Source organism: Ochotona princeps, chromosome 7 (genome assembly GCF_030435755.1).
Source record: "Ochotona princeps isolate mOchPri1 chromosome 7, mOchPri1.hap1, whole genome shotgun sequence".
Taxonomy (NCBI): domain Eukaryota; kingdom Metazoa; phylum Chordata; class Mammalia; order Lagomorpha; family Ochotonidae; genus Ochotona; species Ochotona princeps.
This window is the reverse complement of record NC_080838.1, coordinates 57407724-57433228: the sequence shown is the minus strand read 5'-3', so window position 1 is coordinate 57433228 and position 25505 is coordinate 57407724. Positions and strand designations below refer to the sequence as shown.

Genomic DNA, 25505 nt, shown 5'->3' with positions numbered 1-25505 from the left:
CAAGGATGTGGGGAAAAGGGAACCCTTCTCCACTGCAGACTTGTACAGCCTCTATGGGAATCAGTTTGGCGAATACTCAAACAACTGAAAATCAACATACCATATGATCCAGCAATAACACTCCTAGGGATATATCCAAAACATCTCCTACACAAGAAACCAACATGCATGCCTATGTTCATAGCAGCACAATCTACAATCGCAAAAACCTGGAAGCAATCAAAATGCCTATCAATAGAAGACTGCATAAGAAAGCTATGGTTCATCTACTCTATGGAATACTACTCAGCTATTAAAAAAAATGAAATGCAGTTCTTTGTGGTCAAATGGGCCCGACTGGAATCCATCATGCTAAGAGAAATGAACCAATCCCAAAAGGTTAAATACCACATGTTTGCCTTAATTTAAGATGAAAAGATGACAACTTGGAAGATAGTACCTGTATATTGTAATATTAGTGCAATCTCTAACAACCTGTATACAATGCAATAAGATAATGCGATATAGTCTATAAACCAACAATTAATGTCAGAATACTTAAGATCTACATCGAAAAACTGTAAAACCTACTATACCCTCAATACACTATGTTAATCCGTAATGGGGGTGGGGAGTGCAGGGAAGTCTTTCAGGACCATAAAAAGAGTGAGGAAAAAGTACAATATAGCCTATCAAGATCAAATCTGGTAATTCATAGACAACAGACTCAAAGCGGCACTAAACAATAGTAAAACTACTATACCAATGCATGAGGGGGGAATCGGGTGCGATCCTGACAACCTCTTAACAGGAGGTCATGTGCGTGGAGCAGGGGGGCACTCCAGAGTGGAGCAGGTGGTAAGGAGGAGGCTTGGATCCCAACCATGAAGACTCCCAGACCTTCACCACAAACTATTAATACGAGCAACAAGGACTATATCCCAACTGCCAAGGAGGCCACAGGGAATTGGATGCCCTCGGAGGCCAAGTACTCTGAGGTCACCCACCCCCAACCGGAGCTTCCGCAGGGGATGGAAGAAGTCCAAACACTACCGTGCAGAAACCAACATCATCGGAAAGACAACCAGAAGCCCTGAGCGGTCCGCAGACACAGAAGAACAATAAACGTCCTTCGGGACCAGGGAGGAGAGCTTTCTCTGGTCCGAGCCTGGCTCCACCTCTGGGTCCCCACTCTCCCTCACAATGACCATCGGGATCGCTCTGAAAACCCCTCATAGCAAACAAACAATCATACAAACTAAAAAAGCCTAAAATAAATAGACAAACAACAAAAAGTAGAGCTTGGAAATCTGACAGGAAAGAGCTGGCATGGATTGGCTCATGCCTCGCTGGGTGGGACACAAAGATTAGTCACTCCTCACCATGGTGCTGAGGGTTTTCCTGCACATCCTCCCCCCCCCAAAAAAATGTTCTGCACCTTAATTGTCGACAAATGTCTTGTTAGAGTTACAAGCCAGTCTAGATTATTCTAAAATCTGCCAAGATCAGCAAAATTATACTTCAACACAACAAATGGCTAAATACGAAAATGAAATAGACACGAGACAGCTGAATGGTACCTTGTAGCCATTTTAAGGTATATAGCAGCCAGTCCTGTATATAAACTAAAATTGAAATGTCAATGAGCTAATCATAGGTTGTGGTTAAGAACTTGCTTTTTTTTTTTTTTAACATACTGGTTACTCAAAACCATGTCAATTCCATAATGTTGCAAATTGCTATTGATGTTATATTGGGACTCTTAATTGACTGGGATGATATTCTACCAGCTCTAACTTCAGACCAGAAATGGTCTCCCCAAGAAACTGTTCAACCCATCTGGTCAATAAGTAGCTGGACTCTATGCTTGGTATACGTTTGCAAGAAAAGAATCTTGACTGAATTTGAACTGCAATACTGCATCAAGGTGGAGGAATCCACCGGGGGGGAGGGGCGTGGGGCGGGGTGGGGGGATTCCCAGAGCCTATGAAACTGTCACATAATGCAAAATAATTAATAATAATAAAAAAAACAAAGTGAGGACTTTAGCCATTAGGCTACCACACCGGGCCCAGATTTGGGAAGTTTTTAATATCCCAGATAGTTCTAAAGAAGAGTGTCCTCACATGGGAGTGCAGCCTGGCTAAGCAAGTTCTTAAATCCTCAAAGTGGGTGACTTCTACAGAATAATGTGTGGTAGATACACAAGGCCACTCTGTCATTGCTATTGTATACTATGCCACAAACTGGGAAGGCAGGATGATCAGCAGGTATTAGTGTGGCCATAGGGTATTTGTTTCTCAGTGGTGACCCTGCTCCCTTCCTACATTCCAGTCTCTCATTCCAAGTCTCTCTTATTTCCCTCAATATAATATCTCAATCAATATCTTCTGGAAATGGCAGCCCAGGAGATCTACATTTAATTCATGCCTGAATATTTCTCTTCTCTTCTCAGTTTATTAATGTGGCAAGAATCTTATACTCTGTCTTCTTTATAACTGATGATGTTGGGTTTATAGCATCCTTTCTTAAGTTCTACCCTTGCAAAACTAAAGCTTTGGCTTTCAAAATGATGACTTCTGATGTGGTCTTCAAAAGCTTATTTCAGCAGTTTAACAAAAGCAAATGTTGATTTTCTTTATACTAAGTTTCTTCACATAAGACCCAATGCTTTCCCAGACAAAGTTAATTGATCTGAATGATGAGAAAAAAAAAAAACAGTGGAAGTGTGAGGAAGACAGTCAAGTGTAGACATGTTCTTGCAAAAAAGAAAAAGTAACATCAAGACATATGAGTCTCACAAAAAGAATCAGCTTTAATAAAAATAAACCATGAAGCAATCCCTTCGACAGTTTGTTTATCCAAGGGCAACGCAGTACATCTTCCTGCCTTTAGATCTTTAAAGCACTCAGTGAGTTAGAAACCCATGAGCTCAGTTTGCTGGTCACAGGAAAAAGTTCCCATGCAGATGAAATCCCTGTTCTGTACTTTCTCAGGAGACTTCTTCCCTTGTATTCCAAGATTCTCAGGATCCAAGAAGATAAGACTTCTGCTAGTGTGCATAGAAATTTTGTTTATTATTTATCGAGTTACTCTCCAAGTACCTGGAAGCTAGGGATTCCAAACTTATTTCCCATGTGATCGGCTGGAGCATCGTCTGCTACCTCTCGGGGAGCACATTAGCACAAAGCTGGCATTGGGAGCAGAATGAAGACTTGAACCCAGGCATTCCAGGATGGACTGTGGACATCCCAAGTTTCATCTTAACCACTGAGCCAAACATGCAACCCTCATTTCTTTTTAAATACAAATTCAACCCTCAACGTTTTTGTTAAGAATCAGCAAACCTTGCTTGAAAGGCAGAAGTCCAGAATCTCTCTTTCCTAGGAATGACGGAATAGTAGATATTTTGGCTTGAGGGAAAGCTATGATTTCTATCACAATGACTCAGCTCTGTCAGAGTAGTGAAAGCAGCCATAAACAATCTGGACCTGGCTATGCTTCACTACGACTTTACTTGAAAAAACAGGCAATGCGTAAGAGTTGACGTTCAGGCTATGGTTGGTTGACCCCTTTATTAGTTAATTGAATAAAACTTGGAAGAACTGAATCCTTAAAAAAATGAGCTGTTGTTAAATACTTAGGATGTAGAAGGACCTTCTTTTTCTTCAGTTTCTTGTTTTCTAAGTGAAGGTTTTTCCCTTGTTTTAAACTCTACTTAAAAACACAGTGACCGGGGCCCAGCATGGTAACCTATCAGCTAAAGTTCTCACCATGTGTGCCCTGATCCCATATGGGTGCCAGTTCTAATCCTGGCAGCCCCACTTCCCATCCAGCTCCCTGCTTGTGGTCTGAAAAAAACAGTGGAGGACAGCCCAAAGCCTTGGGACACTGCACCCGCAAGAGACGCCCGAAAGAAACTCCTGGCTCCTGGTTTCGAATCAGCTCAGCTCTGGCCATTGCGACTGCTGGAAGAGTGAATCAATGGATGGAAGATCTTCCTCTCTGTCTCTCTTCTTCTCTGTATATCTGACTTTCCAATAAAAATAAATAAATCTTTTTTAAAAACCCACAGGGACCAGTGATGTGGCACAACAGATTAAGTTGCCACCTATGATACTGGTATCCATACAAGCATCCAGTCAAGTCTTGGTCACTCTGCTTCTTATCCAACTGCCTGTTAATGGCCTTGAAAAGGCAATAGAGGAGGGCCCAAACACTTGAGCACCTGACACACATGTGGATTTCTGGTTTCAGCCTGGCCCAGCACAAACATTGTGGCAATTTGTGCAACAAAACAATGGCTAAAAGATCTCTCTCTCTCTCTCTCTCTCTCTCTCTCTCTCTCTCTCTCTGTGTGTGTGTGTGTAACTCTGATTCTTATAAACAAAATCTTTATTTAAAAAAAAACTCACTAAGGGGCCTGGTGCGATAGCCTAATGGCTATAAATCTTCACCTTCTCCTTGCACTGATCCCATATGGGTGCCGGTTCTAATCCTGGCAGTCCCGTTTCCCAACCAGCTCCCTGCGTGTGGTCTGGGAAAGCAGTCAAGAAGAGCCCAAAACCTTGGGACCTTGCACCTGCATGGGAGACCCAGAGGAGGATCCTGGCTCCTGGCTCCTGGCTCCTGGCTTAGGATTGGCTCAGCTCCAGCCATTGCAGCCACTTGGGGAGTGAATCATCAGATGGAAGATCTTCCTCTCTGTCTCTCCTCCTCTCTGTATATCTGACTTTCCAATAAAAATAAATAAATCTTTTTAAAAAAAACTCACTAAAATTGTTCAATGTTTAATACACTTGCCTGTGAATTTTCTTTCTACTTAATAAAAAGTCTTGTAATACTTCCCAGATCTAAACGCAGAAAGAAGTCCTATCTTCAATAAACAATATTAAACATAACCCTTTCACTGTGCTACAACTTGAAATTCTGTGACAGAGATTATCATGTATGTCTTACCAATTAGCCATCTGAGATAAAGTTTGATCTTGACTCTGTCTATAAGGTCATTGTATAAAATGCACAGTACAGTTTGAATTATAGCTCAGCAACAGGCTGTTATAAAATGGACTATAATCAAATGCAGCACAGCAACTATATGAGAGTAACTATGTGAATGCTCAGTATCTGAATTTGCCATCAGGGAATGTCTTCAGCAGTTTGCTCTCGAAATCTGTCTGCAGCATTATTCCCCATTTCACATGCCCTCCTGCAAGGTGAAGCTGCCACTCCTCTGCCAAGGTATAGGACTTAGACCTGCATCCCTTTCTACTTTCTATCAAACTGCTTTGACACACACACACACACACACACATACACACACACACACGGGATTTGGGGGAGCGTGGATCTTGTATTTCCTGGTTCACCTCCCAAATACCAATACCATTTGAGGCTGGGGCACACTGAAGACATGGACCTGGAACTCAGTCTATGTCTTCCACATAGCTGGCAGCTACTTAACTGCTTGGGTCACCACCTGCTGAATTCAGAACTAGATCTAGGCTCAAATACAGGCTCTCTAATAGAAATGCAAGTATCACAGCCCACACAATGTCTTAGCCACTGTACCAAAACGCGCCCCATCCATGGAGTGTTTTTGAAACTTGAGCCTCAATGCAGGAAGTGCAGCTTATTGTGAAGGAGGGAGACAGGTCAGGTAGAGAAGTACCAATGCAGAATGCTGTATGTGCAACTCAGTGGAGTGTGGATAGGACTCCTGTGTGTGCTTCTTTCTCTCTGACTGCACTGTTTAAATCATGCAACTGGGCTAAGCAGATACACAGAACCTTAAGAGAAAATAAGTTAATGGCTCATGCTACTAAGTTTTCAGAAGCATTGCAGAATGATAGATAACTGGTATAGGAACAAACAAGCATCTAGGGAAGAAGATGTGTGTCCAGTACAATGACTAACTGACTGACTCATTGTCCTACAGAGAAGAGCCTGAGTACTGAGAAGCAAAATGCCAATCCCTGAACAAGACTATTTTGAGAGCCAGACATATTTCCCCCTCAGGTGCCACAATAAGGCTCTGCAGCAACTTCCAGTAGTCACACCATGTCCTGAAGGAAAGGGCTGGCATGATTATAATTACATTTTAACTACATCCTCTGAGTTACATTTTAAGGTATCATAAGACATCTTTCTAATATAAAAATAAAAGCTAATTATATTGACATATCTTCCCTTTGCTTGGTAATATCTGAATGAGTAAACAAATAGTCCAGAGAAATGAGCACACAGCCAGCTCCATGCTGTGTGTGTGACCTTCCATGGTTCTGGGGCCAGCTGAAATATTTATGTGCTTCTGAAATTTTCAAATATTGAGAGAAAAAATAGTAATAACTAAACAGGCGAATGAAAATGTTGGTAGCATCTTAGAAGAATTGACCCTTTTCTAGCCTAGCACAAATGATATTCTTGAATGAATATATTTAACACAAAAACATTTTCTTTTACTAAAAACAGGGTTGGACTCCCAGCACACTCATTTCCAAGTTTAATTTGGACATCAATGGAAACAAAATACTTCTATGAAATGCCAAAGCCTTGACAAATCTAAATGTCTGTTTGGTGAAGAGGAGCGGGCTTAACAGGGATCCCTATGTTCTAACCACAATTCCATAACGATTTCTCCACTGATTCTGTAGGTAAAATTTTTATTTTCTGCATCAAGTAGGAAAATAGAGTAAAGCCTGTTGAACTTATGGAAATATAAGTTTATTTCTAACTGTCCAGGATGACAGTAAATAAATGCACTACCTTATTAGTGCTAATAATGAATTAGAAATCACAGTTGGGGAATCTACAATACCAAGCTTTAAAAAATGTATATCAAAGAAATAGGGTATAGGGAACAAGTGCAGAGAAGAAGAATACCAGAAATGAGAGAAAAAACAAAGCATGAACAATCCCATTCTTAGTTGGGCATCCAGGAGTTGGATGGAGCAAGTTCCTGGTTGGCTAATATTTTATGTGGTTTTTCACATGCCAATAAGTTGCAGGAAATTCAAAATCTATCACAAGCTGAAACATGGAGAAATTCTTCACCTTAGCCACGCTCAGAAAAGTCCAGCCCAGGTATATCATCAGTGAAAGTGTTCACTCTCAAACCACAGATCAAAACCCAGAGAGAGCTTAAGTGTCCATGTCTTGCCTCTCTCTGTCACCTCCTACTTTGTTCTTACTTTGTGCTTTCCAATTAAACAAAGATGTGGTGATGGCTAATTCCTTTTACTATAAGCTCTTTTTAGTTTCAAAATTTACCAATCTTAACTTTCATTAATCTTCTTCATATGTAGACTTGTACACATACATAAATATCCTATTTTTCCCCTAAAAATGGAGCTATTGATATCACAGAATGAGAGGTTCATGACAGTGATCCTAACTCTGGTTGTCACTTTTGAAGAAATGTTACAGCAAAGCTCTTTATTAAGCAAACAACATTCAGGACATTTATGTCAAGTACTTGAACTTTAACTACAAATTTCAACACTTAGAAATTAAAATCTCTATTTCCCAGAACTTTAGCAAATGATCACTCTTTTAATTTTTTCCCAGAATTTTTTCCCTACAACCTTCCAGCTAGCACAGGCCCTTCCTTTTTTTGCTTTTGTCAATTGTAGGTTCTAAATTTAAGACTCTAGCTAATTTTTTTTTTAGCTTTGAATTCATTTCAATTTTGAGAGCATGTATATTTAGCTACTACCAGTACTCTGCTTGGTAGAACTAGCTTTTCTCTCTTAAAATTCTATGAGCTTTGTCTTTTCAGAACACAAGTTCTTATGATAAATATCTACTCAGAATTAGGTGTTTTCCTATTGCCTAAATGAAAAGGAAAATCACAGACAGTGAAATTCTTTTTTAAATAAAGGAAAACAAGTGAAGAGAAGTATCTGAAACAAGAAACACCGTCTAAAGCTTCACAAGGCACCTGTTGCCAGATGTTTCAAAATATTTAGTGGTATGGACCAGAGTAACAGGTTAAGATACAAAATAACTTAAAAATTATTATAAAATTATCTCAATTGTTATCCATTGTTAATAGGGAACCCAAAGTTGAAAATGATGATTTTTCTGACTTTCATGTCTGTCTGCTGTTTACACAGCTGTATCTTTGCCTTCATTCCCATAGCTAAGAGAATGCTCTTATTTGCTGCCTTTCTTTGACTTCCATCTCCTCTTTAGCCTCTTTCCTTATCAGCCCAATCACAAATATTTACAATCTCTATACAAATAGGCCATGGTTTTCTCTGAGACTCCAGATTCATGTTTCCTTGCACTTGCCTGTGCATGAAATAAGTAATGGAAGACAACTCACATGAAAAGCAAAAAGCGTGGGAATGAGATACCAAGTTTTCATTTTTTTTTTAGAATATGTCTTTATTTCTTATTTGCTTTTTTCTTGAAAGAGAGGAAGTAGGGGAAGAACATTCCACCCGTTGTTTCATTCCCAAAATGCTTGCAACAGGCAGGGATGTGCTGGGCAAGGCCAGGAGGCTGGAACTCAATTCAGGACTTGAGCTATCACCTGCTACCTGCCTTTCAAGGAGCACATTAGCAGAAAGCTGAAATTGGAAGTAGAATCAGGACACTCCATTATGGATATTGATTCCCCAAGCAGCATTTTAACTGCTGCAGCAAACATCCTCTTGCAGTTATTATTAATGTTGAGAAGAATGGGTGGGGTGGATAGTTACTTTATCATTTCACTAGGAACTGGGCTAAGCACTTTCTGGGATTTGCTAATTTTATGTTTCTGCTGATCTGATGAGACAGCTGTGCAGTGGCTTTTTTTTTTTTTTTTTTTTGCTTGGAAGTCATTCAGTTTAACTGTAATCTCTTGCTTTTTTGTTTGCTTGCTTGTATATGACACTAAGTAAGTCACTAAGCGCTGAATGTCATGTCACTAGAATCAGCATTATGATAGCAGTATCAACCAACAAACTGCTTGATGCATAGCAGACACTGCTAGTTTAGCTTGTTAGTACAATCCACATTTTCAGATGTAGAAACAGAAGCACAAAATGCTGCACTTGGGTTGTTTAAGTAACTTACCACAGCAAAAGAGCATTTGATAACAATGTTTAGATATTCTAAAATCCATGGTTAAACAGTTGTGAGAATCAACAAAAGCCCACTATCAGTAGTTCCAATTCTAGCTCTGGGAAGCATAAATAAACAAACAAATAAGCGCCCAGGACACTAAATGGAGGATCTGCAGAACTTGGAGAAGGTATAATGACATTTGGCCTGAACTAGGAAAGGTACTATTCTTTTTGTTCTGTTTGTTTTATTTTTGTTTTAGGAGGTGGACAAAATTGGGAGTTTACTTTTAAATCTTCTTACATGTCATTTCCAGTCTATTAGAAGTGTGCTTAACTGTCAATAGTTAAATCATTCTTATTTAATGCCTTATTAACACTTTCACATATAGTCCTAATGTAAATCGTACCAAGTATTACAATATTTTTAGACTGAGTAAAGTCTTCCAAATTATTGTAATCATGATTTTGGCAACCATCAAGGGCAAAGCATGTGAGATGACTCCCAGGAGGGCTTACTCTTATACAGCTGTGTCCCAGGTTCATTAAGAAATCCAATATCCTAAATGAATCTCTACAAAATGCATGTACAAATCCAAAGCCTCAACATTTCCCTCAAAACATTCTTCTGAATTTTGCCTCTATTAATACAAAGCAAACTCCTCGACGCTCAGGGTGAAAATGCCAGTGACATCCTGACATTTTTATTTCTCTTACAGCCCACACCTACTCCATCAACAATCCTAGTGGCCTTCCTCTCCAAATATGTTCAAAATAGAACATGCTTGTCACCTTCCCTTCTGGTCAAGGCCCAGTCATCACCTGCTACCACCATTGCCAGAGCTTCCTAGTCAGTTTGCCCTCTTTCTACTTTGGTCACTCCTTCCATCACTCCTCTGCTCAAAGCCTCCAAGGACTTTGCTTTCCATTGAGGGTCAAGTCAAAAGCCTAGAAATAACCTACAAGTCCTATGTCATCATCATGTAAAACCTTTTTCACTTTGTTGGCTGCTCTTCCCCTTGCTTAGTCCCTATAGCCAAGTTGGCCTCTTTTCTGTTTCTGAGACAAGACAACAGGCCCTGTGTCTGGCTCCACTGTACGTCCTGGTCTTTCTGCCACAGATGGAACATCTTAACGCATGCCTGCTGCTATAACAATATAGCACAGAAATGCATTGGTCGGAGTTCCAGAGGCTGGAAACCCAAGTTAGAGGCACCATCAACCTCAATGTCTGGTGACAACTGGTTGTCACCACCGCCAGGATGACTATTCCTGAAGCCTCTGGAAGAAACAGCTGGAAGAAGCAGAGCAGAAGAGCAAAAAGGGCCTAGTTAGGTCCCCATCCCCAAATCTCTTAAGGTCCCTAATCCCATTCATGAGGACTCTACCATCATGACTTACACTCCTCCTAAAAGCCTTTCCTCTAGATATGGTCATACTGGGGCTCAAAGCTTCAACATAAGAACTTTAGAGGAACATACATAAGACATCTTCCAAAAGTTCATGGCAAATAGGTAGTATGGAAAACCCATGCATAGATTTCTAAACTATTCACACCAAAATAAGTTTATCTTCTGTTTTTCCATGAACTTTTGAAACAGCTGCATGTGTTCCAATCATAACAAGGTCTTTACTTAATCTGTTTCTCACAAGGCTTCCTTTCCAAAAAATGTCTCCACCACCATTCCTTCCTATCCTTTCCCTTGCTCCCAGAGTGCTTTTCTCTGTAGGCTTAGTCTCTATCATCACCTACTAAGAGTGTAATGTGTTTTACTTATTTATGATCTTAGTATTGTCTACCTCTGCCCGCCACACTGGACTCTACACGCCATGGGAACAATAATCTTTTTTCCACTTCTTCCTGTCATTGCAACTTCCTGTGTGCCTGACACTCAGTAGTTGCTCAACCCATTCTTGTTCAATGTTGCTGAATTTCATTCCAGCAAAACTATAATTATATAGTTTCTGCATAAAAGGAGTGCGAACATAACTTCTACCTATAAACTTGTTAGGCATTCAGTCGATTCTAATTAATAGTTATGAAATCAGTTCTCATCACCTAACCAACATGATGTCCAAACTGAAGTATTTATATTTTCTGTTTATTCCACTTGCTGGAACATTTGATAGCAGCTTTTCACCACAGAACATTTTTAGATTAAAATTACTTTATCCTCTATGGTTATCTGTGGGCACCTGTAACAAATTGTTTGCCAGCACTAAGTGAGCCAGTGCTGATTGGCCACTGGGAACTGTTAACAACTTTAAATTTCAGCAAAATGTCCCAAACCTGCTAATGCTGCAGAGAGAGGCAGATATTCTGAAGATAAAAGATTCCAGGTAATTTAACTCTGTTTATGTTCTTGACAGCAAATAGCTTTATACTGAAACTATTTACATTTCAAGATACTACCACCCAGTAGTAATTGCTTTGGAAAATCAATGTAAAATGAGAATATGGTCTACTGAGAATAACAGTGAAATAGCTAGTGCTTTGCTTTATAAAATAGGATGTATAATACCAAACTCTAGAACTCATTTCCTATAATGGATGGTTTGAGGAAAATCTTCCCTTTGCTTCACCCATCAGCATGCCTGAGATCCACAGTAGGAGATGAGAATTGTCCTGTCTTCCCACAAACCAGGTCATTTCCCTTTACAAAGCAAAGTTAGAAGAAGCTGGCCTTATTCCTATTTTCTGCTCTCATCTGTGCTAATATGTCTGATGATCAGCCTTAATTTATTTGAGAAAATACCTTATATAGTCCTAACCTATAAGGTGCATACTTGGAAATGTTAGAGTTAAGATGCTTAAAACTATATTAATTCAGAAGAGAATAACTTAGGATCTTAGAGAATAGTTACAAGTTATCCTTATGTCTCCAAATAAAAGCTTTTACCTTGATTTGATTGAAAATTAGGAAAAAAAATCTAGATTATTTTCCCTGATACATGTTTTTCTAAGGAATATTAAAGAGAGCTATGCATTTATTTGCTTATTAATTGCTGTGTGTGTGTGTAGCAGTTAACAAAAAATTTACTGCTCACTAAACTGTAAAGATTGGTAGCCCAAAACTGCATTAACTGTGTTTTGAATGAATGACTATTTGACATAACTGAGCTCACTAGAGCCTTTAATACACTTACTAATGCTTCAACAAGTATCATTATCTGTTAACTATTGATGTTTTAGGTCTCACATTGTGGAAGCCAATATAACATACGATTTGTTTTTAAGTCAACCACATGTAGACCTTTGTGTAATGGGATAAAAGGATAGAAATATATTTAAGGTGATAGAGTCTTCATCATGAAGACTACCTGGCAACATTGCCTGCTTCCTAATTTCCCTCAAGGCCACGGCAAAAGCAATCTGTGACCCTGACAGGCTTAACCAAGCTAGTGTGAGCTAGGATGTTAGCATCACTTTGCATTACACAAATAAAGGCTTGAGGGAAAAATTAGGATTGACAACCATGCAAATAATATGTGCCTATAAATTTCTCTAACTTAATTTATTATTGTAATGATTTTCAGCAACTTTCCTTTGGAATATATAGATAACATTCTTAGATTAAAATATCTGTACTCAGGTATTAATAAATTATACATAGTTATATATAGTTATATGCTAGTTTCTCACATATATATTAATCATGCACATAACAGTATATATTTATATATGTATAAAACAAGAGGTCATGGACTGCTGGGTGAAAGATGTTTACACCTGCTTCTGTATTTCTATTACAACTCCTCATTGAAAATACTCTGGCATTTAAAAGATAATAAAATATTATTATCTTTTCACAGAGATTCTCAAAAATGCAAGTTGTCTACATAGGACTGCTCCTCTTAGGTGTGACCTGGGCAGCACCAGCAGGCACAGTAAGCACTTCACATTCAATTATGTCTTATATGGTTTTTGCTCTCTTTATTTTTCTTTTACAGCAATATATATTTAAATTAGCAATATTTATCTAAATCTGTTACAATAGCATACCAAGCAAATAGGATGCATCCAAACATCAAATATCACACCTGTAACTGAACAAAAATAAATATGCTGTATTACCAAACATCTAGCGTTTCAGAGAACACTGAAACAACAGTTCGGAGAAAACCAATAGCCACTCACAGCATTTCAATCCCCTGAGATTAATGTGTATTACTCAAATACTCAGTTGAATAGCATGACAAAAGAAGTTTTCACCATTTTACTACAGACTTAAATAATCTGCCATGAGTATTTTAAACTGAACCAACTCTCATCATCGCTGTGCTTTCATGCTTCAATACAGCTCCTAACTGAGTGAGTGGCCAGTTGGGTACCAGACTGACAGGGATGCTCCCCACCACCCTGTTAGAACAGCAGAAGTTGGGGGTTGCAGAACCCCTTGTCAGCACACACATCTTTATGCAGTCCTGAGAAGTTGCTTAGAATAGACTCTCTTGTAGACAATGAAATGCTGGACTGTCTGACATTATCTGTACCAACAATGTTGGGGTACACTTAAATAAGAGGATCATAGAATTATAATTCCTTATGAAGGACTACACCATTGTAGTAAAATGAGGAAAATCTGTCAGGGATGGGAGTTTTTGGGGGGGGATCCCAGCCTATATGAAATTGTACCACATAATTCAAAATTCCAAATAAAAATATATTTAAAAAAAGAATAGACTCTCTTGGGCCCATGATGTGTGATTTGGTTCAGCCAGGGCTATAGCAACCTACACTCAAGCCTGATGGTGAGAGTGTGGTCTTCCTGACCCAGCCCAATCCAACCAGCTGAGGATGCATTTATTTTGAGCAACACATTCCAATGAACAGCTGGAGTGGTACTTTCTGACCATTTTCCAGTAAAGTGCTGTGTCAACACCGATCCACTAACCACTGGTCAGAAGAGGGTGCCAGCTTTCCTCTCGAGAGGCAGACACTGTCACTATCACAACAAGGCCACGTTCAAGTAGGGACAACTGCCAAGTGGATATGGGGGAGGCACAGATTTCAAACAAAAGAGTGTCAGCAAGGACAGAGAGGAAGTTCAGAGCCATGAGTGGTCAGATGTGATCGCCCCCCCCCCCAGATGTACAGATACCACTGTCGCAATGACCTAAATTGCTGAATAATACATCAGTGGTATAAGACATTTGTGAATGAAGAACCACTTAAATATGATTTTGAATTATATTCCAAATTCCAAACAATTTGTAGATGAAAGAAAATTAAAAGTAATTATTAGACTTGCAATTCAACCAATATTCATTAATTTGTAATTAAACTATCATAACTCTGTTGCAAGTCACAATAAGCCCTAAATTATACTAAGGTTCTCTACATTATTCAGTATATTTTTGCTATATAGATAAGAGCAGGTTCTTAAAGAAAAACCTTAAAACTGCTTATGGTCATTGCTTGCTTAGTTTTCACCCAATGTCATTTTGATTTTTCTTCCTGTAAAAGGATAAACAATTTCGATATTTTCTGAAAAAATTATAAAATTGTTTGACATTTTTGAGGAATTGTTCAATTAAAACAAGATCATATAAGAATCAACATAAAATGCAATAGGAAATAAAACTATAAAACATGCATAAAAGATACTTAATATAAGATTCAGGAACATTACCTTTGCTTAAATTTTTAGAATTCAATCATTCGATATTTCTCTTTATTCCTGGGACTTTGAGACAGAAAATTTTAGATTAAAACATCTCATATATTTCAACTACTATTGGTTGTGGTGGCACAGATAATTTTGCTTCTTTGTCTACCTGTTACGATGAGTCTCAAGCAAAATAATATATGCAAAAGATGTTTTCAAAGTGGTATACAAATATAGCACTTATCAACAGACTATTGCTTGTTTTTAGCATGGAACACAGGTACACCTGGTAGCCCCATCAGTGGAATACCTTTCAGTTTCTTCATTTCTTTGTTTGCTTATGAATCAGCAGGAGAAACAGAGAGCTTCCATTTGCTGTTTCACTCCTCAGAAACCCACAACAGCTCTGGTCCAGCCTAGAGGCTGAAACTGGAAGCCAGACACATCATCCAGGTCTCCCCATATGTGGGTGCCAGGAACCCATCGCTTCTACGTCCCAGGGTCTACAGTAGCAGGAAGGTCCAGCTGGGCCTCAAATCCAAGCACTTACATATATGGGGTGTGGGCATCTTAAGTACTAGGTTGAATAATGGCTCTACAAGATGATGCTTCTAAGAGGAATTTTTCTGAGTCCAGTCAAAAAAACAGTTCAGGAGAGAGATTTCACTTGGGAACCAGCTGTGAAGTATAGAAGGAACAAATTAAGGAATATATGAGGCAGACCAAAGATTGAAGCTACTACTATGCCTATGTCTGAAAGAAACAAAAGTAGGTAATATTCCCAGTACGCTGGTTGCACTACCACCTGGCAGGTCCTAGGACCACAAAGCAAACATGTCCAGTTCTAGAGATGCCTCCCAGAAAGGCAGAGCAGGGGAAAACGTGGCTTCTCTCTTCCACCCTCCAGTGTCACTCTGGGCCTCCAGCAGCCAAACCCAGAATTAAACCAGATAGCAAAGGATCTTGGGAAATGAAATTTGCAGGGAGTCTGCCCAGAACAAAGAGGAGAACTGAATCTAAGAGCAAGCAGAATTACCAACATCCTACAGTATGCAGCAAAACCCAGAACTCAAGGCTCATTCTGAAAGAACACTGAGGGGCTTGTCACACTGCTTCTTCCTTTTACCTTCCGCATAAGGGTTTCTTTTCCTTCAGGAAGAACTGAGCATGATCTCTGTTCATCCACTTTAGCTAAAACTCTCAAACACCAACTAAGCCCACATGTTTGTTTCCTTGGCCACATCAGCAATAGACTAGTAGTTTCGCAAAGAAGGCAGGCAATACAAATACTAGAATAAAAGGACTAGATATGATCTGCCCCCTTGCACAGCAAGCTTGCCCCAGGATCTCAGTTCCGCTTGGTCTTCCACAGTTCAACCATCTGGGACAAATGCCTCGGTCTATTCTTGCTTAGTTTCTGGCTCATCTTTACCTCTATGGCCAACCTTCCCCAGCCAGGTACCCTTCAATATGAAGTGATGACACTCTCATGTTGAACCAAGAGAAAAAATGATTCCCAATCTGCTGGCCACCTACAGTTTTCCTTTCCTGAATTAATGTTGTCTCAGCTGGTGGCAACAATCAGGTTCTATCCTTGGGCATGACCCTACTATTTCTAAACAGTATTCTTGTTATATTCCTGCTGGGCCATTAGTAGCATGTTAATTCAATCTCACAATTACTGGACTTGCATGGTCCATATACATGTATAGCTCACATCCTTGAACTTATTTTGCTTCATGCATATTAAACAACTTCTTTTGCAGGGGCTGCCCAGGCACCAATCTTCTCTGTCTGGGGTGAGACTCTGCCTTTCTCCCACTCCCCAACTTGCTATGTTGGAATAACATTGCCTCCTGGTCGGGGAAGAGCTGGGTTCATTTTTTCTTGCACTACCAGCAATAGTAAAGATGTGTGTGCCCTTCTTTCTTGATCAGAATGGTTTTTTACCTTGAATAATACAATGTAGAAATACGATTTGTAGAAAAACAAATGAAGAAACTATTGTTTGAAGATATGAGCAAAAACTGGATATTGCATTGGGTAAAGTTGTGTTCATTATTTCCTTTCAGACATTACAACCTCAGCCTGGGGGAACTCAGCCAGGCTGTGTGGAAGAGCAGAAGGTAAACAGGATTCTTCTCCAATAACTCTGTTTGGGTTCTAGCATGAACAAAGTCACAAAGAGGAGACATCAGCTGTCAAATATTCGTGGGTACTTAGAGTGGATGCACAAAATTATACAACATTATTTTGACACTTTCTACTTAACCAGGCAATATAATTCACGCAATATGTGCTAGGAATGAGGAAAGCATTTAACATAGAGATTTCTTCCTCTTCAATGTGATTTCTTCCTTCAAATAAGCCAATAGTTAACCAGTCAACATTTGAGGAATAATAGAGTAAGAGTTATGGAGTACTGCTACTAGCAGGTAGCATTTCCCCATCCATTCATCTGAGAGTTAAGTGATCAAAAAGGAAGGAAAACAGAAGATGGTTAACAAGACTTAATGCTTATCTGAAATGAAGAATGAAAGAGCACGCGCAAGAGAGAAAGAAATCTTCCATCTGCTGGTTCAGACCCAAAATGGCCACAATGGCTTCTTGGATCAGGCTAAATGCATGTGCCTGGACCTCCATCCATGTATTCCAGGTGATTGCAGGGGCTCAAGCATCTACCTTAGGCTGTTTCCCAGGCACATTAGAAGCAGAACAGCTGGGACATGAATCAGTGTTCTTAAGGGATGCCACCATTGCAGGCAGTGGTTTAACTCACTATGCCAGAGTTGACAAGTCTTAATGGACTATCCAATTTATGTGAAATTAGTTTTCAATATACATCCAGAAAATTTAACATTCAGCTTTGCATGTCACCAAATTGCAGCCTACATCTGCACTCCATGACTTTTTCTGGCAGTGTTAGAAAATTGTCTGTCAAGAACTAACAGTCATCTGTTCTTTATCTCAGTTGAAAATTACAAAGGTCAAAACTGCAAATTTCAGGGAATATGTGTTCATGCTGTGAGTTTCATTAATTGAACATCACACAACAGCATTGTGAAAAGCTGCCTCCTCCTAATTCCCTCACCTCTTTCCATCCAAACATATATCCACATGGTTCCTTTCCATTGAAATTGAGTATCAATGGGCCCGGCACATAGCCTAGTGGCTAAAGCACTCACCTTGGGCATGCTGAGATACCGTATAGGTGCCAATTTGTATCCCAGCAGCCCCGCTTCCCATCCAGCTCCCTGCTTGTGGCCTGGGGAAGCAGTAGAGGACAGCCCAAAGCCTTGGGTTCCCTGCACCCACATGGGAAACCCAGAAGGAGTTCCTGGCTCCTGACTTAGGATTTGCTCAGCACTGGCTGTTCTGGCCGTTTGGGAAGTGAATCAGCTGATGGAAGATCTTTCTCTTTGTATCTTTTCAATAAAAATACATAAATCTTTTTTAAAAAGAAATTTAGTAACAAAACAGATGTACTGGATGAAGGAAAGCAGTTGACTGGTTGTAAGAAAATAGGCTTAAAGCAGAAACACACACACACACACACACACACGGAACACTTAACTGTCTTCACAAGCTGGTTGCCGCACGCCTCCTGGTGGTTAAAAGAAGTACTACCGACTGTCAGAAGCATAATTCAATTTCCTTCTATTAAAAAACAAAAAACAAATCAAAAAAAGTGAAAACTCAGCAGGAGATAAGCCTACCTTAATATAATGTTCTGATTTTGTAGATAATGCAAAAAGGCCACCACAAGAAGCATGGGCATTACATTTTTAAATGTGTTTACACACAGTCCGGGAAGAAACAGCAAAGCATCATAAAGGTAAGCTGATTGCCTGCATGAGCGTCCTCAGTGGAAGCCAAGCTGCGGCCTGGCCCTAAGGGGCAGGATGACAGAGATAAAGGTTTTGCTCTCAGGCTTCTGGCTGCGCCCACCATCTTTGTCCACACTTCCAACCCCTGGTACTCTTCTACCATGAAACTCTGTTCTAGAAGCTTCCTGACTGCTAAGCCATAACCTAGGCCTCAGAATCACTCTACCCCAGGACCTATTGCTGCAAGTGTGATACTGTCAGACCCTGATTGCCCTAACATGGCCGTGTCTCTCAGGAGGGTGTTGTCCGGCCCTATCCCACCACGAGTTCCATGATCAGGAGAAGGCTAGTAAGAAAGCATTTTGGCCCACAGACTGCCGCGTCTTAGTGTCTCTCAGATTCATTCTGCTGGCGACAATTCCCACTGTGTCAGGGTGCTCAGAAGAGAAAGAACAAGGCCACTGTCAAGGGAGGTGACAATGGTTCTTTTGATTCAGTCCCTTTTTGCAAATTCATTGGCCAGAGAGCTGGAGACAGCCTAAAATGCCATCAGCAAAAGGACTGTTTGTTTTTCCAAATCTGGCTCCATTTCCCACGGAGGAAGTGGTTGCCTTTTAGAATGCTTTTTTTCTTCTGCTCCACATCCTTTCCATGACATCTCTAAGGCTACAGCTAATTGGAGCCCATTCTCCATCAAAGGAGTAAAGTGCGTTTGTGATGTCCAGAGCACCAGTCAACAGTATCCTCAGAAATTATTTCACAAAAGGACCTGCAATTTGTTTTGCATTTTAAAGTATTTTCTGCCATTCACAAATAATTAAACCATAACACACCACATTCCAAAACTACTTTTCACTTATAAAACATTCTTCTGATTTACAACTTCAATTTTCTTCTGAGAGATACAAAGTTTACTCTTATTCAGACTAATCTGAATCAGTAAGCAAAATCAGTAAGCAAAAATTCTCACTTCTGGATAAGGAGAGAAAAAATAGGAAGGGAATTCAAAAGGTTATATTAGCAATGAGTGTATGAACATGATTGCAAATGGAAATATGAATGCCCAAGTAAAACTTTCTAATCTTGGTAAGCTTAATGACTTCAATTCAATCAAGTGTTTAAATACTTTTTTTATTCAGAAGTAATTCACTAAAAACTTTATTTCTACTTAGATTTTTTTTCCCATGGCCAAATCTTGTGTTCAGAATATGTCTGCCAGATAAAATATTACTGAATTAGTGGAATCATGACTTCAACAATTAAATCATTTCAAATTACACATTAAAATACTACAGGTTGGCATTTCACAGAACATTTACAAACCAGGTTAATGAGAGTGGAAAGCATTTCCCAAAACCAATTTGTATCTTGAGATTTCAGTGCAAGCTGATTCAACTATTCTGCCCTCATATCCCAGTAGTATAAACTCAAGAAATCAGCCCTCATACTAGGGAATAACGTAAGAGACAAGAGGCTGTGAGGTGGGACGGGACATCAAGCAGAATCTGCTTTAGATAACGTAGCATCAGGAGGCACAGCCTTATAGAACCTACAGCCAGAGGTAACAGGTCAGAGGGGTCCAGAATGAGTTCACAGCCACCAGCCACTACCAGCGTTAATAATAGAGAAATCTGTTACCTACGGGAGCTGCTGCACATCCTGTGACGAAAGGAGTTTCATTAACAATATTTAGGAAAACAAACTGACATTCAGGAAAGGGCTGCCTACTGACAGATCTATATGAAATGACACAAGACATGTTTTATGCTAGACATATGCTAGACACTTCCCATGCATTATATCATTTAATAAACTCTTTTAATTCTTCTAATGTTTTTTTCTTATTTTGTAACCTAAAAAGTTGAGGCTCAGAGAAGTAAAATAAGCTTCCCAAATTCACACAGCTCATAAGGTACACAGGTGGGACTGATTCCAACCCACAGTCTTTCCATGGGACTCTTACTTTCAGTCAACCTTGGAGTGACTGGAGGAAGAAAGGCCTCTTGGCAACTCCTGTTTCACTCAACACTATTCCCTACCTGGCTGCCTTCCTAGAATTTGCTTTTATATCCTCTTTGCAATCTCCCTTCTACGAGTGCCTTTTGTGCTGGTTTTATCTTTTCATTGTCCAACAAGAGGCAAGAGACTGAAGTGTGGCAGAAAAGACAGGACAAAATTGAAGTAGTATGAGTGCAAACAGGACTGTTACCCAAGGTAAGAAGGCTGTGGAATGCCGCATCAGCATGTGCAGTTGATTTGGGACACAAAGTTACAGGAGAACCAGAGATGGGGGATGACTCTGAACCTGGAACACAAGACAGAACCACAAGTGTCAGTTCTCCTCACCCTCCTGGATGATTTCTTTGCTGGCCTGCCAACCATTAGGCACTGTTTAGGACGGGAGACACTCAGTTCAGTTCGGTACATATCCAGGTCCCTCAATTAATGTCTCTTATATTGATTTTATATACTCACCAGTTCAAACACCTGTGCAGTGGTCTTATAAACTCTAGCTCATTTGACAATTTAGAGGTAGAAAGAAAGTCTAGCATTTATTTTCTCTATATTTTTTTTTATACCAGAACTCGTAACCAAACAATTAACACAGGGCCAACGAAAGGTGAGGAAATTAAACTCAACTTGTTCAAATTTAAGGTTAAATTTAACAATTTAGACAGTTCTCTACTCCCCTTGCTAAATATCCTTGGATCTTTGCTTTCTTTTTTCTAAGTGATGGCATCCAGGTGTAGTTTACACCACCACTATATAGCTTACACCAGTTGTACAAACACACCTTATTTCACAGTGGAGAGGAAAACCTGGTATCCTCAGACATCCCTGGGACAGTGCTGCAGGAACTTTGTGTGCTGTGGGATCCATAGCTAAGGCTATGTTCAGCATTACCTGAGTGGGGCCTCACCCTACCTTGGCTCACATAAGCAGTTTTGGCTCCTCTTTATGATTCAGATTTGGCCCCAGGTTATACACTTGATCTCCACTGCTCCTTTTATAGTCACACACTCCCCTTATACTAACACCCTCTGGAAACCTCCAACCAGACTCTCAGAGTCTGTTTTAATTTTTTATAATTAGAAACCCATTTTGATTGATTAAATTGAGAGATACTATGAAAGAACTCTCATCCACTCCTTCATTCTCCAAATGCCTGCAACAGCCAGGGCTGGGCTACCCTGAAGCCAAGAGCCAGAATTTCAGCCCAGGTTTCCCACAAGAGTAACAGGAACCCAAATACTTGAGGTATCACTGTTACCTACCAGGATCTGCCTTAACAGCAAGCTAGAATTGGAAGCAAAACTGGGACATGAGCCCAGACACTCTGAACATGGGACACAGTGTCTTAACCTATGCATTCATAGGCCAAACCCTCAGTCCCTTCAAATACTTCTATATTCAGCTGTGTTATGGAAAATGAGTGGCAGGGGACAAACTCAATCTCAACTTCCTTCTTCTTTGTTCTGCCAAGGTTACTTAAACGTGGCTGCATTCCAAGTTGGTTAAGTATAGGCTGTTAAGTAATATCTTCAGAGAACCCACCATAGTCTTCTGAACATAAAACATTGAGATACAGACTAAACACTTTTCTTCCTCCTTCTTTCACCTTCTCTCCATTCACTCAGGGATTTTCTTGCCTGGACCTCTGATCCTTCAGTTCATGCCTTAGGACAGCTGTTCTCAAAATGTCATCTCCACACCAACATCAGCAGCATCTGGAAGTTGATCACAGATGCAGATTCTAGACTCCTATCCTACATCTGAAACTGTTAATAATTTTGGGTTATTCAACTCTTCCAAATCATTCCTATAAATGATAAATTGGAGTACTACTGATCTACAGTATGGAATTTGCTTTATTATATGACAAAGGCAAACACAAAAGATTAATGGAGCCATTTTTTTTTACAATAACAAGAACTTCAAAACTACTACAAAAGCCTCACTGAAGGTTAGAAGTTGAATCTTACCTAGATTCATCTGTGTGTGGATTTTATGCTAAAAAGGAAAGGGAAATCCTTCTGTAAACATACGAAAACTCACAATGAGCAAGATAAAGACACATGAGCACACACATACACACACACACACACACACACACGAAATTTTCAATAAAATCCATTTCAATTGCCGTGACCCACTATGGACCAAGTGGTAACCATGTCTCTATTATCATGTTTTTTTTTCCTTCAAAATCAGGTTCTGAATTACATTTTCAAATTTAGTCTCTCCTAATAAATTCTATGGAGTTAATAGATTCTTTGTTATCAAACATCTGATGGATTTTTTTGTTGTTGCAAAGAAATTGACTTTAAAATTTAATATAAAATAATCATTATGTGTTGGGAACTATATTTTAGGAAGAAGAAAAAGAAAAAGAGAACACTGCTCTTGACCATTCTGCCAAGAAAAGCAATCAGCAGACATCATCTAAAGAAGATACTGTACAGGAAAGAGATTTGGCCCTTCTTGAAATCAACAGAAAGAACCAGAGTGGTAAAGCTCAAAAGCTCTTTGCAAATAGACAGACACTGAATGAGGAATATAACAACATCATTGCCACAGAAGCCGACAAGAACCCAGCAATGTCCATATATCCTGAACCCGCTGGGGATAGAGGGCTTAAGGATGGAGAGGATGCCGCCAGTAAATTCCATGACCAAGAAGAGTACAGTACAGGGCTCAACAGAAAGAATCTGCAGCATAGCATGAGACCTGTGGTGGTGACTGAACCTTTGGGGAAAGAAAATCAAAAGAGTGAATCTAGGAATATTCTAAGAAACATTCCAGAAGGTATACACTATGCCAAAATCCACTCAGAAAATAAAGATAACCATCCAAGAGATACTCAAGAGTGGAATCACCCCATAAAAAGCAAGAACACCCGTCATGCTCAACAAAATGCTGAGAACCTACAACAGCTCCCTAAAGTTCAGAAGGTCCCCAGTGATTTTGAAGGCAGTGGTTACACAGGTCTTCAAGGGAGAGGGGACAATGACATCATTGCATTCAGTGGAGATGGCCAACCCTTTAAGGACATTGCTCACAAAGGAGGAGTGACAGATTCCAACTCAGGACCTGTTGATGCCCACACTGGGTTTACAGACCCAAGGGAAGCTGAGGTTATTGATCCCAGCACAAGGGGATCAGGTTATAATGAGATCCCAGAGGAAGAACAAAACGGTAGAAATACCTTTGGAACCAGGGGTCAAACAACAAAAGAAGCCACTGAGGTGAGCGTTGTAGAGGGCAGCAATGACATCATAGGTAGTACCAATTTTAAGGAACTCCCTGGAAAGGAAGGAAACAGAGAGGATGCCATCAGCCAAAATGCACACCAAGGAAAATTTGAGTTTCATTACCCTCAGCCACCCTCAAAAGACAAAAGAAAAGAAGGTAGTGGTGATGCAACTGAGCGTACACATTACAACAACATTCCCAAGAATGGCAAAGGAAGTAGTAGACAAGGCACAGAGCACTCTGTTAGAAACCGAGTCCACTCCCATGAAACCCAAAGATTTTCCAGCAAGGGCAGCGGTCAAGGAGTAGAGAATGAAAGAACACACAACAGAAAAGATCATCAGGTACCTTATCAACAAAATAATAAAGGGATACCACAAAGGGAAGGCTCTTGGGGTTATAGAAAATCACATCCCAATAGGAGGGTCAGGTTCCATAGAAAGGACAGCAGTGAATCCTCAGACAGTGGTAGTTCAAGTGACAGTGACAGTGATTAGTCCTCAGGGATGCCTATAGGGTTGGGTGTGGTCCCAACACCTAGTCCCCTGCAAGCTGACAATAGCCCAGACCCAACAGCAAACTGACAGGAGTGAGCACAAAGTCAGAGACCAAGCTAGGAGAGTTGGAGACCGAGTGAGTCTAGGTGCTTCGTCTGCTTGGGGGAGCATTTGCAGTTTGGATGGTCACAGTATGAAATTCTACTATAAATTGTAATATTTTTAAAAGCAAAACAAAAGTCTTCTTGAGAATTTATGTAATGGGCAATATGAGTTTGGATAGGTGTCATCAAAATTAATCTATGTTTTTCACAAATATCCACTTGCTATATTGGTTGCTTTGTATTCCAGAAGATAAACAATCTCTCTCTCTGATACTCAGTAATTAAATAATCTATAAGGAAGGCTGTTGTCTGTGTTGCTTTCTTTCCAAGGCCACCAGATGGGTCTCACCTTCAGCAAAGGCAGTGTCCCCATGATTAAAACCTAGACCAAGTTTCAAGGCCCTCACCCCCACCACTCTGCTTCCACCAGTTTTCCCCTGCCCTTTCTCTCTCTCCCTTGCTTTCTTCACATCCTTCCATGTTTCTTCATCTTGCCCCTTGATGACATCGTATAAGACAAATGTCATTTCCTGAAATCAATGGCCTACGTTCACTTTGTCAGTTCCAGAGAATAGAGTAGATGGAGAAGGGACAGATGACAAGGGGATTTGAAAAAAAAGAAGCACAAGGACCTAAAACTTAGCTTCAGAGATACTTTTCATTGGCTGTTCCCAAATTATTGCTGGCCCGTTCTTTTCTCTCGTTATTTAATACAGATGTTTTCCACCTGATGACAGCCTTTTGCCAACATCCTGGAGATTAGACATAAGGATCATGATAATGGAGGAAGAAGGAGTTTGAGAAGACTTTTAATATTCCTAATCAGAGGGAGTAACATAGCCAATCACCATCCTTTCTCCTTTCTCACTCTCTGCTTCTTGGATTAACACAAACACAATGCCTGGAGGTACAGCAGCCATTGGTGGCCCTGACAGAAAGGACAAAAGAATCATGGATGTGCCACTAAATCAATTCCATCATGCTCTTGCCTCCAGCATCCTTGTTGTATGAGAAAACTTGTTCTAGTTTCTTTGTTATTACAAACAAACAAACAAAAAAAACTAGAATAGATAGAGAACAACAAGGAAAGCTTAGAAACAGACAGGAAACAGTCAGCAGGGATGCACTTATAACTCACTGGGTGGGACACAAAGATTAGTTACTCCTCACTGGGATATTGAAGATT

The 25505-nt window shown here is 39.9% G+C and overlaps 1 protein-coding gene across 1 annotated transcript; it reads left to right on the top strand.

Annotated features, from left to right (window-relative positions):
- Positions 1 to 12854: 12854 nt before the first annotated feature.
- On the top strand, positions 12855 to 24215 carry MEPE (matrix extracellular phosphoglycoprotein). Its single transcript, XM_004590584.2, has 4 exons — positions 12855 to 12908; positions 16711 to 16764; positions 18381 to 18473; positions 22839 to 24215. Exons 1-4 carry the CDS (start codon positions 12855 to 12857, stop codon positions 24213 to 24215), a joined length of 1578 nt encoding a protein of 525 aa, XP_004590641.2.
- The last annotated feature ends 1290 nt before the right edge of the window (positions 24216 to 25505 follow it).

What these genes read in the sequence shown, in the direction of transcription:
- MEPE (XM_004590584.2), top strand. Translation starts at nt 12,855, where the DNA reads ATGCAAGTTGTCTACATAGGACTGCTCCTCTTAGGTGTGACCTGGGCA. An exon ending in GCTGTGTGGAAGAGCAGAAG is followed by an intron (nt 16,765 to 18,380) that starts GTAAACAGGATT and finishes CTGATTTTGTAG; the next exon opens with ATAATGCAAAAAGGCCACCA. An exon ending in AACAGCAAAGCATCATAAAG is followed by an intron (nt 18,474 to 22,838) that starts GTAAGCTGATTG and finishes ACTATATTTTAG; the next exon opens with GAAGAAGAAAAAGAAAAAGA.